The 19,503-nt window shown below is 43.4% G+C and overlaps 1 protein-coding gene across 1 annotated transcript in view; it reads left to right on the plus strand.

Annotated features, from left to right (window-relative positions):
• Positions 1 to 490: 490 nt before the first annotated feature.
• Positions 491 to 19,503, plus strand: part of CWH43 (cell wall biogenesis 43 C-terminal homolog) — a 61,022-nt gene continuing 42,009 nt past the window's right edge. Inside the window, exons 1-7 of the mRNA XM_032274150.1 lie at positions 491 to 710; positions 2,710 to 2,901; positions 5,702 to 5,822; positions 6,138 to 6,292; positions 8,851 to 9,052; positions 13,504 to 13,592; positions 19,128 to 19,385. Of these exons, the coding sequence (XP_032130041.1) occupies positions 668 to 710; positions 2,710 to 2,901; positions 5,702 to 5,822; positions 6,138 to 6,292; positions 8,851 to 9,052; positions 13,504 to 13,592; positions 19,128 to 19,385 (1,060 nt within the window). The 5' untranslated portion in view covers positions 491 to 667. The remainder of the gene's footprint in view (positions 711 to 2,709; positions 2,902 to 5,701; positions 5,823 to 6,137; positions 6,293 to 8,850; positions 9,053 to 13,503; positions 13,593 to 19,127; positions 19,386 to 19,503) is intronic.

The following is a 19,503-nucleotide window of genomic DNA, read 5'->3' on the forward strand; positions in this document are numbered from 1 at the left end:
GCCTTTGTCCCGCCGGCACGCTTCCGACGCGTCGCCCTGGCCTGAAGATCACTAGGGTCGGGTTCGCGCCGGGTGGCCCCATAAGGCTCTCAGAGCGCTGGACCTGGGACACAGGACCCGCTCCCGCAGGGTCCCCATCTGGGTCTCCAACGGTCCTTACTCTCTGCCTTCTCCTCGCGGCGCACCCCCTCGGCCTCGTCTAAACGAGGGCACCGCTGGTCCGGAGTTGGCACTTGTTCGTTGCCCCCTGGGTGCTGCTCCCTCCATCTCCTGCGCAGCTCCGGGTTCTGCTCGATAGTAAAGTCCTAGCTGGGATGCGTGTCCCCTGCGCCGGCCCAGGGTGCCGCTGGGGCTTGGGCCGAGGAGGAGACGGCGGCGCGGGGACCAGAGGCGCCCGAAGCGGTGCAGCGCGCACAGGTGGCGCCCGGCCCGGCCAGGGCAGGCGAGGCTGGGTGTGGTCGGGAAGGGGCGGGCAGACCGGCCCCACCCCGCCTCGGCTCGGCACGTGGGCCAGCGGGCTGGGGCTGGCTCGGCGAGGGAACGCAGGGACCACGGGCGCGGACGCAGGCCCGGGAGGACGCGGCGGCAGGGTCTGGGGGCGCAGGGCGAGCCCGGAGGGGCCCGGCCTGCACGGCTTTCCTGGAAAGCGCCGCCCCGCGCCGCGGCGATGCACTCGCTGTGGAGAGAAATCCTCCTGGAGACGCTGCTGGGTAAGCCGAGGCTCCTCGTTGCGCGTTCGCGGGTCCCGGCTCCCCGGGCCCTGTACCCAGCCGCGGCGCTCGGCCGGGTTGGCTGAACTCGGGGAGGAAGAAAAGCGCGCTCCGTGCCCAGAATGGAGATGCTTATCGTCTCCTGGGAACTTTTCCTACTGAAGGGAATAAAGGAAAAGACCTAGACTGACGTCCTAAGCTGAGTCTGCGAGGCGCCCGCGGGACACGCCGCCGCCCGAGTTCCCAGCAGCCCTGGGATTGAGCCCGAGGAGCGCGAATTCCCCTTGTGTTGGCCTTGACCCCGCGCGGCCGGTACCGTCCCCAAAGCCCCCCACCCGTGACCTTTAAGTTTAATTTAATACAGTTCAGTATTTTAAAATTTGGTCAATTTTTAAATTTGCTGAACTTTAAAATTCAGAAGGAAAGGGGCACCAGTTTTCCGCAGGCGCTGTAGGTGAGCACCGGGCGGCAGCTGCTCCCCGCCGTGGGTTGGGCCCAGGACAAGGAGCCTTGGTGTCGGCTGCACACTTGGGCATTTGGCGAAAAGCATCAGACTCGAGTCTTATTTGCTCTCTCACCAGCTTTACAAAATCCCAAGGACAATTTTATTGGTGTAATTCTCTCGGAGCTGTGTGATTAATCAAATTAGAGTTCCCAGAAAAACATTTGGGATATTGCTAGAATACCCTGTGCATTACAAAACAAAGATCCCTCCAGCCTGGGCGGGGCGCCTTCCTGGGAACTTGATTTTCTGCGAGCTGGTAGTTCTCAGGAGGGCTTCAGACTATTTTTTTCTGGCTCAGTTTGTGTAAGTTGGGAGATGTACAGTGCCTGGTATTCAATAAGTACCTCAGGTGCTAAGTACCCAGTGCACTTGGTCTCATTTAATCCTCCCGACAACTCAGTGAAGGGGTTGAAAGTCCTATTTTCCTGATTGAGAAGGGGAGGTTGGAAAGTCAGTTGGTAGAAAGTTCCCATGCCTAGTGGTTAGACGGGCTACCTTTGGAGCCAGGCTGCTTAGAGTTAGGGTCTCTCTGACATTTGCTCCTTGTGTAACCTTAGGTATTCACTGAACTTTCTGAGTCTTGGGATTTTGTTTGTTGTTTTGTTCTTGCTTAGTTAATTTTTGCATTTGTAAGAGGGGAGTAGAAATAACACCCATCTCATAGCATATGAGGCTGTATGAAAAATGAGACAGACGGTCCATGCTAATACTTAGCATGGAGCCTAGTGCATGGCAAGTGCCCATAACATTAATTGCCATTATTGCTCAAGATTACACAGCAGTTATTGGCAGAGATGTAACTTACTTCAGATCTGGGTATTCCACTACCCTGCACTGCCTCCTAAGGACTGGACTGAAAATGGTCTCCTCAAGGGAATGACTGCTGCCTCACTCAAGTGTTTTTGGGTGTAGTCGGGGGTCAGGGGAGGGAGTCCTGCTGCTTGCTGTCCTTTTGGACTCTCACAATATAGGTGAGAAAATTTTGTCAGTCAGGGTCCAGGAAGCCAAATTCAACTCAGATGGTCCAAATGAGTAGGACTTAATAAAGAGACTGCTTACAGCCATATGGGCAAGAAAAAGGAGCAAGCAAGGGATGCAGAAGAGAAACTCACGGCAGCAGGAAGCCATCCTCAACCAGGGCCTGAGTCGGGGAATGTGTACATTTCACCAGCAATTCACTTCTGGGAATACATCCTACAGCTACACTCACAGTCATGCATTACATAGTGACATTTCGCTAGGAAATTGCCATCGCTTTCCTATCAGTCCCTGAAGGCACAACACAGTCAGTGCAGTGAGTTCTGCGGATCCCCGCGAAGGAAGTTGTAGAGCTGTTGTTTTGTTTTGTGTCAGTGGAGACAGCTGGAACCCAGTTCAGCCCAGAGTCACGAGGAACAATGGCCAGCCCAGGCGGTTGGAGTGGAGGGACAGGGCTATTGGAAACAATGCTGAAGTTACACTTTCTCTCTTTTTAACTTTTTCTTTTTTTTGTAGGATACGTTTCTTGGTCTCTCTACCATGACCTGGGACCGATGATCTACTACTTTCCTCTGCAAACACTAGAACTCACTGGGTTTGAAGGTTTTAGTATAGCGTTTCTTTCTCCAGCACTCCTCACAATTACTCCTTTCTGGAAATTGGTTAACAAGAAGTGGATGCTAACCCTGCTGCGGGTGATCACTCTTGGTAAGATGGAAAAGAGTTTCTTTAAGGCTTTTTTGTTTTAGTTAAAAATCAAATGAGATTATGGAGACTGTTCTTTGAATGCTGAATGTTTGAATTTAAAAAATCAAAGATTTCTTTTTCCCTTACCACTACCTTAAAAGAGCTTTAGTAATTGGAAGACTAGAGAGAGTTAAGCGTTTTGCATTTCCTATGTTTTTGCCAGACTAGAAAGGCCTAAAAATCACTGAAATGAGGAGGGGAAAGATACCTTAAAGAACTAATCAACTCTTGAATATATTGTGTTCTTCTTTCCAACTATGACATAACACTCAGAAGCCATTTTTAAAAAGTTTGTTAAATAACAATGCACAAGAGATATGAAAATTATAATGACAAACACCACAGCAAGCAGTCAAACAAGAAACTAGAAAAATATTTGCAACTCTTTTAGCCAAAGGGCTAGTTTCCCTAATATATAGAGTTCCTACAAACCAATAATTAAAAAAAACCAAAACAATAAAACAACAACTCAATAGAAAAGTGGGCACAGGATCTGATCAGTTCACTGGAAAGGAAATGCAATTAGTTCTTAAAAATGGAATCAAATGTATAGACAACAACTTATACAAATACAGATATATTTATCTACGGTTTGACGAGTAGATCAGCAAAGAGCAGTCTGACTGCACTGTGCGGTAAGGGTGGGGAAACAGGCACTCTTACATTGCTGGTGAGAGTGTCCAATGGCACAACCTCTATGGAGAATAATTTAGCAATATTATCAAAATTACAGATATGAACATTTCACCAGCAATTCCACTTCTAGGAATGTGTCCTACAGATACACTCACAGCCATGTGTTGTATAGCGACATTTCACTAGGACATTGCCACCACTTTTCTGTCCGTTAGTTCCTGAAAGCACAACATGGCCAGTGCAGTGAGTTCTGTGGATCCCCACAAAGGGATAGAGCTCTTGTTTTGTTTTGTGTTGGTAGCGACAAAGTCTCGCTACATTGCTCAGGCTGGTCTCAAACTCCAGAGCTCAAGCCATCCTCCCTGGCCTCCCACAGTGCTGAGATTATAGGTGTGAGCCACTGTGCATGGCCCAGAGCTCTTGTTTTTAAAACAACTCAGGCTCAGAAAGATACTGGCAAAAACTCCCGAAAAGTGTGCCCTTTACAAAGTTGGTGTCCATAGGAATTGAAAGACATGTCAAATGGTCTTGAAATTTTCAGCTCCAGAAATAACAAATTGAGTTTCCTACCCTGAACTGAGTATATAGTAATTGATTTCAGCTGGCATTGGCTTACAGTATCTATGAACCACTGTAACTCAGAATCTTGCAAGATTCATTTTCTTATCATGCTCCAGGATGATTTTATGGGAGTGATCTCATAGGTGGCACTTCCTTGTCACCTTTGTTTGGTGCTGCCTATGTGGGCCTTACCTATAGATCCACAGACTGAGTAGTTAATGGGACAGTTTCCATTATTTAAGTCTATTTCTGGCCCAGTAACTGCTGGTGGCTGCAAGGGATGTGATATTAAATAAGTTTGGGGTAGATATTGTATTTGCTTTCAATGCTTCCTATTCCCTTTTCACTTTCTTCCTCCATGAAAACCTATCACCTTGAGCAGAAGTAGAATTATATTTGGGAATATGGAATAGGTAGGGAACGTCACTCAGTGTGGAGGAGGAAGTGGCTAATCTCTGCCAAATGCTGTCTAGGTGACCATTGGGTTTTGTTGTTGCTAAACAGAGGCTGAAGTCAGCCATGATTTGCCTTAAAAATCCCTTCAAATGCTTCTTAAGGACTTGAAACAACTTTGTTTTTCGAGTCCTGAGATATTCTTATATAACCACAGAAAGGGTCTGAGCATTACATGCCATCTTTCTTCTGGCACCTAAGATATTTTAGGTTAATTACTATGTAATTAACTATGAAACCAGTTCATACTCCTCTTAATTTAGATTATTTTTGACCCACTAGGATGGCTATAATAAAAAAAGACAGACAATAATAAGAGTTGGCAAGGATGTGGAGAAATTGGAACCTTCACACATTACTGGTAGAAATATAAGAAATGTACAATGGCACAGCAGCTTTGGCAAAGTGTAATGGAAGCAGTTATCATGTGATCTAACAACTCTACTCCTTGGTATGGAAGTAGAAAATGGAAAGAAAAATGGAAACATTTGTTCACACAGAAACTTGTACACAAATGTTCACAGCAGCATTATTCGTGAGAGCCACAAAATGGAAACAACCTTAATGCCCATAGACTGATACATGCAATGGAATATTATATAGCTATAAAAAGTAACAAAACTCTGATACATGCTACAACATGGATGAACACTGTAAACATTATGCTAAGGGAAAGAAGGCAGTCACAAAAGGCCACATATTGTACAATTTAATATGAAATGCCCAGAAAAGGAAAAATCCATAGAGACAAAAAATAGATCAGTGATTACCAGGGGGTAGGGGATGTGGGAGAAGGGAATGAGAAGTGACCTGCTAATGGGTATGGGGTTTCTTTTTGGGGTGATGAAATGTTCTGGAATTAGATAGTGGTGACTGTTGCACAACTTTATGAGTATACTAAAAACTATTGGATTGTATATTTTTAGCATGGTGACTTTTATGGTAGGTGAATTATATTTCAATAAAAATTTTAAATACATATATAAAATTATACATTAATTCTGTCTTCCTGAGTATAAAGACGGTATCAGATAACATTCTTCAAATGCAAATCACTGAGCTCCAATCCATGCTTGCCAGAAATTCTTAGCTCTCCTTATTTTGTTTGTAGGCGGAATAGCCTCCTTCCAGGCTCCAAATGCCAAACTTCGGCTGATGATTCTTGCACTGGGGGTGTCTTCCTCGCTGATAGTGCAAGCTGTGACGTGGTGGTCAGGAAGTAGTTTGCAAAGGTATGGTTAACGTCTTGTACTTAGGGGCCAGGAGTTCCAGCTTATAATTTTTATCTTCCATGTGGCCTTGTTGAAGTCTCCTTCTTTTCCTTTTTACAAAACAAGGGCATGAATACTTGCCATCAATCTCAATAATGTTTTGAAAATGAAAGAATTACAGCAAGTTGCCTAAGTTGCTATATAGAGGCTAAGTCACGTTCATTATTGCAAATTACCAACAAGACTATTTCAGCTACTTATTCTATGAAACTGTGTGATGGACATAGTACATTGACTGCACATAAAAAGTGTTTAAAAATACTTTTGCACTTACAGGTACCTCAGAATTTGGGGATTCATTTTAGGACAGGTGGTTCTTGTTGTTCTACGCATATGGTACACTTCACTAAACCCAATCTGGAGTTATCAGATGTCCAACAAAGTGATACTGACATTAGGTGCCATAGCCACACTTGATCGTATTGGCACAGGTAATATTGTAACTCGGGAATTTTCTCTTTTGCAGAGCTTACCCTTCCTATGTGAATGTTGCATATCTTGGAGAGAAAATCTATAAAAGTAGTTTTTCTGCATTATATCTGTATTTCAGCTTTTCCTTCCTCTGCAATAATAATTGGTACAGCTAGTGGGCTATTTGCTAAGTAGGAGGCACATTATCCTTGCCAGTACAGACAGAGGGTAAAAATAAAATACCATCGCTGGTTTGTAGCACTGTGGCAATAGGAGATGAGAACCAGGCCTCATGCCCCAGCTCGCATTCAGCTCTGTCTTCCTTCTCCTTCCCCCTGCATAGCGCTCTCTAGGATGGAATTCTCCATCCTCAACCTCCACACTGACCCCAGTACATCTCTAACACTATGAAAAGTTCCTGTGCCCTATAGCTGTGGGATCTCCCTGGGTTTTTTTCCCCAGAGGTCTGAAGCTCCAAATCTGAGGCTTGAAAAGAAAAGAAACCTACCTTGCACATGCATACCATCTTTCAAATCCCCTGTCTCTCCCTGGGCTGACTTTCTCTGAGACAGAAACATGTCCAGCTTGGAGTTTTATTAGCCAATGTGAGACTTCTAAAAAGAAGGGGGAAGTATTAGTGGATTCTAGTTAACTTGCTCCTGGCTTTTTCTGTAACTCTCAGTGAGTCACTGTTCTTCTGTAACTGCAAGGTGAAATCTCACAGATGTCTGGAAGTTTAGAAGGTATTGGCTCACCATGAGCAAAGTGTTGTATAATTTCCCCTCAGGCCCCCAGTTTGGCATGAAACGAAAATAGAGGGAAGTTATGTCAGTAAATTGGTTATGTGATGTTAATAGTGGAAGATTTAGAACTCAGTCTGGTCCCTAAAATATGTTTAAAGAGGTAGAGACTTGGGCAGCTCATTTTGCAGGTACAGCCTGATAAGGATCTGGACTTCAGGGTACTGTTGACATTTCCTGACTTTTCTTCTCTCTGGCCTTTGTTTTAAATGTGTGTGACCCAGTTCCTGGCTGTCAGTTCCTTCCTCTGTTTCTGCTCTGTGCCCCCCTTTAGAAAACTGACTGTTCACCCTCTACCTTCTCAGCCTATCTGAGCATATCAAATATTTTTTGTAGTTCCTTTGAAGATTTTGTTGGGTCCTGGGGGGCGATGGCAGCGGAGGTGGGCCAGGTAATACACTGCATCACCCACTGTAATACACTGCATTTTACTTGACAAATTCAGTTTAGATGGCTCTTTTTCCTCTAAACTCTCTGCTGAGCCCCTAGACCCCTGGCCTGCCTTTCGTCACCACCGCCCTCTCCCGCTCCATCCCATCCCCATGGCTCTCAGCTCTGCCCCTCCTCCCTCTGATCCCGTTATTGTCAGAGAAGCTTTCTTGGGAAATCAGACTGCCAGCTATGTACAGTCAGACCCGAAGACCTTCTTTCGGTACTGTAGGGGACTAGATGGGGGTCAAAAACATCTGCCCAACAGGCTCTCTCTGTTTTTGTGAAACAATCCTGCTGCTGACATCTTCTCTAGTTGTTACATTTTTGTGTGCGAAGTCATGGCAGTGACAAATTGGACCTCTTGGCTAAACAGTACCAAGGAGCTACACTGCCTAAGCTCCAATCCCAGGTTCCTAGGTTCTCTTCACTAGCTATGTGATCTTGCGCAGGTTACCTGATCTCTCTGGGTCTGTTCTCTTTTTTTTTTTTTGAGACAGAGTTTCCCTCTTGTTGCCCAGGATGAAGTGCAGCGATGCAATCTCGGCTCACTGCAACCTCTGCCTCCTGGGTTCAAGTGATTCTCCTGCCTCTGCCTCCTGAGTATCTGGGATTACAGGCACCTGCCACCATGCCCAGCTTACTTTTTTTTTTTTTTTTTTTTTAAGTATATACAGGGTTTCACCATGTTGGCCAGGCTGGTTTCAAACTCCTGACCTTAGATGACCAAGTCGCCTTGGCCTCCCAAAGTGCTGGGATTACAGACGTGAGCCACCATGGCCAGTCTTGTTTTCTAATCTATAAAATAGGATTAATAGTAGAGCTTGCCTCAAAAAGTTGTTGTGAAAATTAAATGAGTTAATATAAAGTTAATATACAGGGCTTAGAAGAGGGGTTGGTACACAGTGACTGCCCAGTCAATGTACCAATATTACTCTGCATCCACAGAGGGTTAGATGAGAGCTCTGTTCTTTGGGAGGAAGCAGCCTGTGTACTGGAAATGTTCTGTTCGATTTGTACAACATTTGTTCTTGAACATGTCACTCACTTTTTCTGCAAAGTGTTAACTTCACATGAAGCAAATAATTTTCTGCATTTTCACTTGTTGAATTTCAAAATGCCTGTTCTCCCTTCAGCCATTCCTTATCTGGCCTGCATGGAATCCTCTCTCCCACTAAATAGCTGTCAGCATGTTTAGCTTCGTATTGTAGTTGCATGTCTCATCTCTTCTTCCGAAGTAAGCTTCTTGAAGCCAAATATCATTTCTTCCTTGCTAAAAGTCTGTTAAGCATAGAGGGCAAATTTCCATCTAACTGACCTTTTTTCATATATGTATTTTTAAATTCTAGATGGTGACTGCAGTAAACCCGAGGGAAAGAAGACTGGCAAGGCAGCCATGGGGATGGCCTCTAGACCTAACTGGCTGCTGGCGGGGGCTGCCTTTGGTAGCCTTGTGTTCCTCACCCACTGGGTTTTTGGAGAAGTCTCTCTTGTTTCCAGATGGGCAGTGAGTGGGCATCCCCATCCAGGGCCAGACCCTAACCCATTTGGGTGAGTTTGGGTTTGGAAGCGATCAATCACAAAATTGGCAGTTATGCTTGGAGGAAAACATGCCTCCTTTGTCAGACAGCTAGGTCTGTGCTAGCCAGATATTTCATACCCACACTCCCTTGATATCAGAATGTGGCATGGAATTATTGTGTGCTCTGGAGAGAAGGGCACCAGTAGGGTCTTTTCCCCTGTGCTGAAGGACTGCTGAAAAGTAGATGTGGGAGGACCAATGCTGGTGCACAGCTAAGTAAGAGGTTCCCAGAGCTCCAACATGGGTGCGCTGAGGAATTCCTGCACAGAAGACTATTCTCAGTGGCAGGGGAGGAGCAGCGCTCCCTGGCCATTTCCTCCAGACCCTGGTTATAGTTATGGGTGTTTAGTAGGACGAGACCAGAGTCCCCTGAGGAGGGAAGCTAGGTTGGCTGCCTGGGGCACAGATCTCTATTCTCAGCAAAGTGGGGCAGCCCAGGAGATCTCTGCGTCTTTTGGTACTTTCTTGTTCCAGCATGGGACACCCAGGGAGTTAGTAGTCTGGAGTCAAGTGTTGGTCCTTGTGTTTGGTCCTTATTAACCCTTTCTCTACTCTTCCTGACATATCTTTTCTCCTGCGACTGGCTCTATCTTTTCCTGCAAAAAAATTGGACGAACCTTAAAAGATCCGCCTCTGATATCTTTTCTCTCTTGGAGAACTGGGATTCCTACAATCGGAGGCATGCAGCTGCCTACTGGATATTTCCCCAGCAGGGATCTGGTATATCCCCCAGGCTTGTCAACCTCAGCTGGTCCAAATCTGAATGCTGTATTTCCCAGTCCCCCACGCATGTTCTTCTTCCCCATGCCCAGGTCCACTCTGTCTGCCCACCTCATCATCCAAACCTGAAACCAAGAGTTCGCCCAGAATTCTCCATCTTCCTCATTTTCTCCATCAGTTCTACTTCTCTCAGATCCATCCCTTCCTCTCTATCCCTAAGCTCATCTGCCATAGTGGAGTCCTCACCATTTTTTCATTCAGGCTGTTACTGTTGTCTCCTAATTGTCTTTCTTTAGTGGAATCTTCTCTACACGGCTCCAGAATGATCTCTCTAAAATGCATATCTGATTCCACCACTCCTTTACTTATAACCTCTCAGGAGTTCCCTCTCCCAATACTTTGGGGAAAAATACTGCCCCCAATTCTCCCGTATGAGGCAAGATCTGGCCCCCCTACTTACCTTTCCAAATGCTTTCTGATCTCATCCTCCTGCTTCACTTCAGCTGAACCCACTTGTGCTTCTCTGGAAGTGCCAGTCTGTTCCAGTGCCCGCTCTGCCTAGGCATCCCTTTCTGCCTTGATGTCCTGGCAAGCCCTACTCACCTTTCAAAACCCAGCTCAAACATTTTCTCTGTGAATTCTTCTCTTATTGTCACAGGGAATCCCTCCTTTGTGCCATATACTATAATACTTTGAATCAATCAATTTTTATATATGTGTCATTGTTGTAACCAAGCAAGCACGAAATTACCACTGGGACAAAGACTAGGCTAAATTACAGGGTCTTTATTGCCAGTGGCTACAGAGGACTCGTGTCTTTCTAACCCTGGGCCCCGAAAGGAGGGTGTTAAGACCTTTTGTGCCCGTAAACCACCTCCTGGGTGGGGGTGAGGGTGAGGGGCTTCGGACATTCCGAGGGCCAGTGGACTTTGGACATTCCGACTGTTACTTAAGTGGTTTACAGAAGTCAAGATAAGCGTTAGTTTATGCATTGTCTGGGTAGGGTGGAAATTACAGACCTTAGTTACTTATTACAAGTCGCAGGGGCCAAGATGGTGTGGGTTTGGACTGCTTGCCTGTCGCATTAGGGCTACAGAGAGCTGTTTCAACGGAAAGCCGAGGTGTGGTCGAGGTATGCAGTTTATGGGGCAGTTACCACGTCACATCATGTATGTGTGTATACACACACCCATATGTATCTGTTAGAAAACGTATTATTCTGTATTACAGATTTTAAAAAAATGTTTTTATTTCTTCCTGTCTAGACACTAAGCCCCTTGAGGGCAGGGAATGGGAAAAGGAATGAATATTGATTATTTACTCTGTGTCAGGTACTGAACAAGGACATGTGTACATATTATTTCATTTAGAGTCTGTATCTTCCTCCATATCTGGGAGAAAGGCAGAGAAGAAAGAAAGGAACAAAAGGACCAAGTGGAAGGAAAGAGTTTTTTCCTATGTGTTAAAGCTTAGTTTCCAAAGTTACCTGTGAAAACAAGTATAAGTTGTGTGGCAGAGTAAAGGAGGAACTTTAATGGTAAATGGTGGTCAGGAGAAACTCACCATTCAACTCTGGGCTAATTATGTTACATCCCTGGCCTTGTTTTTCTCACAACTAAACTTCAGGGGGAATCTTTCCCATGTATGCAAAATGAGGGTTTGCTTTTCAGACATTTCCTGATTCTGTGTGTTAGAGTGAGACACTGAAGATGGAAATGCAGCTCACCAGACCAGCATTTCCTGAACTGTGGTCTGTGAGATGCTGGTTTCTTGAGTTGTTCATGGTTACTTTAAGAAAAAGAAAATGCTTCTACATCAGATAGGTTTAGGAGATACCAACCTTTCTTTGTCAGTCTTCCTTTCTTTGTGCTTCACAATGCACATCAGCATATTAGAGACTTTTGGAGGTGTCCCAACGTTATCTGAGCATGGAATTCTTCCTTAGAACACCAATTCACATCTCACAGAATAGGCGTGTTTCTCGGAACCTGCTTGAGAAATGTTGGGTTAGAGCATCCTCGCCCACCCTCTTGTAGTAGGAATTGCTTTCTGAAATTCACCAGACTCTGCTTAAGGAAGTGGGTCATAGGTCTGTTTTGATGGGAGAAAGGTGAGAGGGAGGCTCAGAGGGTGCTGCAGGGCTTTGGGAAACCAAAAGAGCCATGTTGTCCATGGGCCCTGGGAGGACAAGGGAGGACAAATTGTGTCTTAGTCACATGTTCTGGCTTCTCCTCAGTCTACCTCAACAGTAGTGACCCCATCACTCTTACTGCTCTGTAGCACTTTCTGCCTTCTGATAATCTTCATTATTATTATTATTAGAAACAGGATTTTGCTCTGTCAGGCAGGCTGGAGTGCAGTGGCACACTCGTGGCTCACTGTAACCTCAAACTCCTGGGCTCAAGTGAGCCTCCTGCCTCAGCCTCCTGTTGTCATGAATAGCTGGGACCACAGGCACATGGCACTATACCTGGCCTTTTTTTTTGTAGAGACGGGGTCTCACTATTTTATCCAGACTGGTCTCAAACTCCTGACCTCAAGCAGTCCTCCCGCCTCTGCCTCCCGAAATGCTATTATCGTAGAGTCACTGTGCCTGGGGCTGGCCCTATCTGCATTATTTATTAATGGTGTTTATTGTATGTCTCCTGGACTAGAATGGGACCCCTATGGGGGAAAGGGTTGGTTGTTCATTGATGCATCCCAAACACCTAGAATAGAGTCTGGCACATGGTGGGCACTCAAAAATATTTGTTGTTGATTTGGGAGTAGAAAAAGAACCACACTGTCCCTCATGGCCTCTTCTCTTATCTGGTCTTCTGTAGCCTCAGGGTCATTCTTACACAGGTAGGAGCAGGCAGTAAAGTGGCTAAGGGCCTCACCCCAGAGCCTGAGGACCATTTCAGATTCTTAGTCCTATGTGGGCTACTGTGTATGACCTCAGACAGGTTACTTATGTGCTCTTTCCCCCAGTATTCTCCATTGTAAAATGGGGCTAATAATAGCATTTACCTTACAGGCACATGAGAGTTAAATGAATGGTCATTGCAGGGGGAGAATCTTACAACAGTGCCTGCTTTGTAGTGCATGCTATGTTTTTGAGCTTAATTTATGTGACAGCTACTGAAATGAGTCCTATGTTTTAGCTGTTATTGCTGCTGAGTTTCCTTCTAAAGTTTAGTTAATGTTTTTTCCTCCTCCTACAAGTTTTTGCCAAAATCACAAAAGAATAAAATAGTCTGTGGTGGTTTTAAAAGGCACACAGCTATGAGTTATTTATTAAACTGATACCAGCCTTGGGAATGCAGAGACTATAGGCAAGAGCAGTATTGAGGAAGAGGAAAGAAAGGAATAAAAGCAAACTAAATAGAAACCATTCCAATGACTTTTTCTTTCTGTCCTTGGCAGAGTCACTTAAAATGTGATATAGACCAACAGGGACTATAAGAGTCTGAGAAAGTTCGGTTACTGCGCTTACCTGATAAGATGGTAGATATCACTGATCTCATGTCAGAGTTTTTATTATTCTCTGTTCCGAATGTGTATTATATTGGCTCCCAGTGGGCTCTTGTGATCTCATTGGCTGTTTCACACACATTATCTCTTGTGTGTACCCAGAGGTGGGAGGTATATTTCTATTTTATATTTGGGACAATGAAATATTACTAACGTCACATGTCTTAGAGCATGTCCTTTTTCACAGAGGTGCAGTACTGCTGTGCTTGGCAAGTGGATTGATGCTTCCAGCTTGTTCGTGGTTTCGTGGTGCTGATTTGATCTGGTGGGTTACAGGTATGTGGAATTTACCTGCAGTTAGACCATCACTGAGCTTGGTTACCCAGTTTGTTTGCAAGCACAACTCAGCTGAAAGCAGATACAGCCATACAAATACATACTGAGGCCAAATGGGCTGTTGCAACCAGTGGCAGCAACTATAATGCAGATGTCACCAAGGTCGCTGGTGACTACCTGCTTTGAGTTCCTGCTTCCTCCTACCTTCCCCTCCCCCTCCTCCTGTGGCTGTGCCACTTTTCCGGACTATGCTGTCATAATACTACCTACCCTCAAGAATACTTAAAAATAAGGCACACATGTAAGTAGCAGATTTATAAAAATTCTTGATTTTTAGTTAAAATATTTTTTATTTGTATAAACTTATGGGGTACAAAGTGAGATTGATTGATTGATTTATTACTTTTAAGTTCAGGGGTACATGTGCAGTTTTGTTATATAGGTAAACTTGTACCATGGGGGTTTATTGTACAGATTATTTTGTCATCCAGGTAATAAGTCTAGTACCCGTTACTTTTCCTGGTCCTCTTTCACCTCCCATCCTCCATCCTCTGGTAGACCCCAGTGTCTGTTGTTCCCCTCTTTGTGTCCATGTGTTCTCATCATTCAGCTCCCACTTAATCATGAGAACATACAGCATTTGGTTTTCTGTTTCTGTGTTAGTTTGCTAAGAATAATGGCCTCTAGCTCCATCCATGTTCCTGCAAAGGACATAATCTCATTCTTTTCTATGGCTGCATAGTATTCCATGGTGTATATCACCACATTTTCTTTATCTAATTTACCATTGATGGGCATTTAGGTTGATTCCATGTCTTTGCTATTGTGAATAGTGCTGCAGTGAACATACATGTGCATGTGTTTTTAAGATAGAGCAATTTATATTCCTTTGGGTATATACCCAGTAATGGGATTGCTAGGTCAAATGGTAATTCTGTTTTGAGGAATCACCACACTGTTTTCCACAAGTGTTAGACTAATCTACATTCTCACCAGCAGTATGTAGATGCACAGATTGGGTAGTGATCAAGTCAGAGCTCTTAGGGTATCTCTCACCTGACGGATACAGTTAACCCATTAAGTAATTCTCATTAGTAGCAGGTTTCATTGAGGAGATGAAGGCTGTGCACTGCCATGTTACTAGTTGCCAGACCCCTTTCACTCCTTAAGATTCCTTGCTTTTCTGTTTTTCAAAAATGTCCTTTGGAATTCCATGATGAAGCTTCATTTCCCTTTCTCCTTTACATGTAACAGTGGACTCCCCAGCCTTCCACGCAGCTTTGGGTTCCATGTCTGCTTACTCAAATACCTGACCCATCTCTTCCCAGTTCCACCCTTTAGGACCCCAGAAGTATCAGTGAAGGCAATCATGTTTTGGGCTGCCCTCTCCCTCTCCCTTAGTCTTTGTAAACAGGAGCGAGCATTGTCCTTATTTTCCTGTAACAGAATTATGCCACCCCTCCTCCATTCCCTTAAAAGGCAGTCTTTAATGATTATAGTCAGGTTTGCTGACCCTAAGTAAAAAAGATTTTATTATATAGCAAATAATATGTTTGGTTTTTCTGAGGAGAGATGTTCTTTTTTTTTTCTTTTCTTTTCTTTTTTTGAGACAGAGTCTCACTCTGTCACCAGGCTGGAGTACAGTGGTACAATCTCGGCTCACTGCAACCTCCGCCTCCTGGGTTCAAGCGATTCTCCTGCTTCAGCCTCTGGAGTTGCTGAGACTACAGGCCCATGCCACCATGCCCAGCTAATTTTTGTATTTTTAGTAGCGATGGGGTTTCACCATATTGGCCAGGCTGGCTTCGAACTCCTGATCTCGTGATCCACCCGCCTCTACTTCCCAAAGTGTTGGGATTACAGGCGTGAGCCATTGTGCCCAGCCGAGATGTTCTTAATACATGTTAATTAAGAAGGTGAATCAGAGTGGTACACTAGATGCTGTGTGTGGGTTTGAGAGACTGTAGGGGTAATAGAAGATTTAGGATGATAACATAACAGGTGAATTTCTGTACACCATAAGCACCATCACCTTTAAGTGGAAATGTGTGTGTAATCCAGATATACGACTAAATTGATGAGATTGGGCAGGTCCTCTTCCTCCTGGAGATGTGTGAGCACACTGTTGCAGTCTGGTTGAGCTGTTTGTACTTGCTTGTGTGTTTTCTGATATGTGTTGTATTTGGTGGCTGTGGAGCTTTGTGTGTACATAGGAGTAATTTTTCTTCTCATCAGAGAGTTTATTTGTGAGATTCCTCAGGAAAAGGGCCAGAAAACTTTGTCAATGCTGAGTTTGCATTGACTATATACAGTAGCTTCTTAATCTGCATGTAACTTGGAAAAGGAAAAATAAATGCATTGAGCGTTTGTTCAGCATTTATATAATGCCTTTTCTCATAAAGTATAAGCAAAGTGCTGATTGGACAGGTAGTCAGTAGCTTCATTTAACCTTGGAAAACTGAGGAACACAGAGACATAGACTGTTAGTTAAGGAACAGAAAAGCTGTGAACTTACAGTCTTATACTTATTTCCTCAGACAAGTAAGGTCATAACCTTGAGAGCCAAACCTAATCTAGTTTTATGGTCTCTCTGCAGTATTAAACAGTAGCTTTAAAGCGTCTAATAGAAGCAGATTTAAGGCTTCTAGAAGGCTGCTTGCAAGAGAGGAAAGCAAGGCCATAATTTACCAGCTTTATCTTCCTTTCTAATCACTTACTCACCTGCAGTAAGTTGGAGCTCAGGCTTAATTATCTGGAGGCGGTGCCCACTTTTTGCTGTGATTCATCTCTGGAAACCACACAATAAAGCAAGCAGTAGCCAAAGGAATCCTGTTTTCCCGTTGTACAGTTTAAGTTGACAATCCCAACTGGAGACTCAGCATGAAGTTAATTATGGCAGCGACTGAAGAATTTCATATAAGCAAAGATACAGGTGCTTTAAATCTTGATAGCAGTTAAATTAGTAAAGCCAGAGTTCTATTTTTTAAAAAGGCTAAATATAGTAAACACATTGATAGGATCCCAGTGTACTATACAGTGTCCAGAGAATTTTATTGTATGGAAAACTTGATTTATTGAAAAGGTATATGTCAGTTATTATAGATGTTATTGAAATAGCCAGTTACTATTACTTCTGCTTGATATCTTTGATGTTGTACAGATTTGGGGGAGATTATTGGAAGGACTCAAACAAAAGCAGTTAAGGAATACAGTTAAGTGAAAAAGATAAAGTGACTAACAGTGCATATCGTGTACAATCCTTGGTGTAAAAAAAGGATGGGAAATGCATGCAAATCTATATTTCTTTGCATGCATAGGGTATCTCTGGAAGGACGCAGAGGTAAAATGCTAATAATACTGGATTGCTTGTCTTTACTAAAAGGAACTAATGGGTAACAGGTCAGAAAGTCACTTTTCTAGAATTTGAATTGTAATTTTGAATTTACAACCTACTTAAACAGTCCAATTTTGGCAAATTTAAAGTATAGAGCCTATTTAAAACTAGAAACAAAAATGATAATAGTCAAGGGAAATTTGAGAGTTGTTTTCATTCCCTCCAGAGAATTCCCTGTAGTAAGACGAAGAGAACAACATCATTCTAACATCTTTGGATTAGAATGTCAAATTAGGAGTCATTCTTTTAAAACCAGTCATTGTAAGTCAGTAAGTAAGAAAAATTCAACCTCACTAGTAGTCAAATAAGTGCAATTTAAAATGTCATACCATTTTTGCCCTTAATTCGCTAAAGGTTTTTTTTGGTATTATGTATATTTGGTAAAGATTTTTAGCAAATTAATGAATAAATTTTGGCAGGATTTAAAAGGCGTTGAGACTTGGCAAGTTTTCGGCAGGAAGTAAAGACAAGTATTAGGTTTCCTGAAAGTTGGGTATAAGGTTTCCTGAAAGTGGCTTTCAGGAAAGCAACTGGTCACAAGTCATGACTTTACTTAATGCCCCTTGACATAATATTTGTATTGCTAGGAATCTGTTTTAAGGAAGTAACAGGCAGTGTGGTAAGAGATTCATTGACAAAAAAAGATGTTCATCACACTGTTGTTTTAAAAGCTTGACATAGGAAGCTTCATAAATGGCCAGCAATAGAAAAATGCTTACTTATATTGTGGTGTATTTATCCAGTAAAGTATTATATATACATTAAAATGTTTTAGAAAAAAAATTGTTTACATAAGTAAATGTTCCCAATATAATGTTTCATAAAAAGCAGCATATACTCTTTATTATGTGGTACAATTCCATTTATATAAAAATACTCTGTATTTATGTAAAAATACTTCTGTGTACACATAGAAGATGACTTAGGAGAAACAGATGTATTGGTTGTGGTCATCTCCATCTTAGGCAGTCCTTAATTGCTTCTTTTCAGTTCTATATTTTTAAAATTTCTATAGTAAATGGGCATTACAGTTGTTTTATTTTAAAAATGAAAAAATTCCATTGAGGATCTAGGTGTTTGAAGATCTCTCTATGGAGTTAAACTCTATGGGTTGCAGAGGACCTTGAAATCTAGCTCTCATGCTCATCTGAGAGATGTTCTTTTTGAAGCGGGGAGAAATAGAGTTAGGTGGCCTTGCCCTGTGATGGTGCAATGCAATGTATTAATGAACTTATCCCGCCGTGGGGCATTAAGAAGCTGGCTGGGGCCGCTTTCTGCTTCCCACTCATTTCTGGAATTCTTGGCCCAAGTAGTGAAGAGTCTGCTGTAGTTACCCTTGAAGGGTAGGTCCCGATTACACAATATGGATTGGAATGTTTCAGACATGCTATATTTTCTATGGAAAGGGTTTATATTGATAGTCCCAAGATGGAGTGGACCTTGTAGTGCTATTTCAAAGCTGATTTCACAGAAATTGGGGGAAGGTTATATGACCTCAGCATTGGCTCAACAAACACTTACCATGTGCCTGCTGTGGACCAGGCAGTATGCACAGCTCACGACACCTAGCAGGCTGTCGGTCAATGAATGATCTGACTGCAGAATTGCTAACACAGTGAGTCCGTGAATGCTGTCTCTTCTCTTGGGGCTGTGTGGTTGGGAAAGTCAGTGTACCTCTTGTAGGACAGGTGGTAGCATTTAGATAGACAGAAATTCCTTTAGAAGTCCCTTAACAGAAGGGTTCTAGAAACCACACTCTACCTGTTTTCTAATGTCCTGTATCTGATTGGTTAAATGTAATGGGCATATTTTTGGTATTACATATAATTTTAGTTTTTATTGCTGTTAGGATCTTAACAGCAGTTACCTAAAAATGCCTTTTTCCCTCCTACTGGCCTTTCTGAAGAAATAGCACTGAACTGAGACTTACTAGATCTGCATTCCACCTCCAGTTGAGACAGTAACTGGCTGTGTGACCTTGGGCAAATCACCGTTATCTTGGCAGGCCTTACTTTTCTCATCTGTCTGGAAATTGGATCAGTATACCCCTAAGGTCTGTTCTGGTTCTAAAGGCTGTAAGTTAACCATCCTCTAAGCTTGACTGCTTTTCTGTCTGACTCATTTCTCTCTCTCACAAACAGGAGCAGCTTCAGCTATGGGACTCCTTTACCTGCACACATGGGCAGCTGCTGTGTCCGGCTGTGTCTTCGCTGTCTTCTCTGCATCCATGTGGCCTCAAGTACTTGGACACCTAATTAACTCAGGGACAAACCCTGGGAAAACCATGACCATTGCCATGATATTTTATCTTCTAGAAATATTTTTCTGTGCCTGGTGCACAGCTTTTAAGTTTGTCCCAGGAGGTGTCTACGCTAGAGAAAGATCAGATGTGCTTTTGGGTAAGTACGTTTGAAAGGTCCGGATTAAAATAACTCTCAAAAATATCTTTATGGACTGACCAGGATTTAGCACCTTATGTGACTGGTGGAAATCAACAGGATGATCTCGCTTTCTTGG

Source organism: Sapajus apella, unplaced genomic scaffold, assembly GCF_009761245.1.
Source record: "Sapajus apella isolate SASKATOON/1434 unplaced genomic scaffold, GSC_monkey_1.0 scaffold5, whole genome shotgun sequence".
NCBI classification, from domain to species: domain Eukaryota; kingdom Metazoa; phylum Chordata; class Mammalia; order Primates; family Cebidae; genus Sapajus; species Sapajus apella.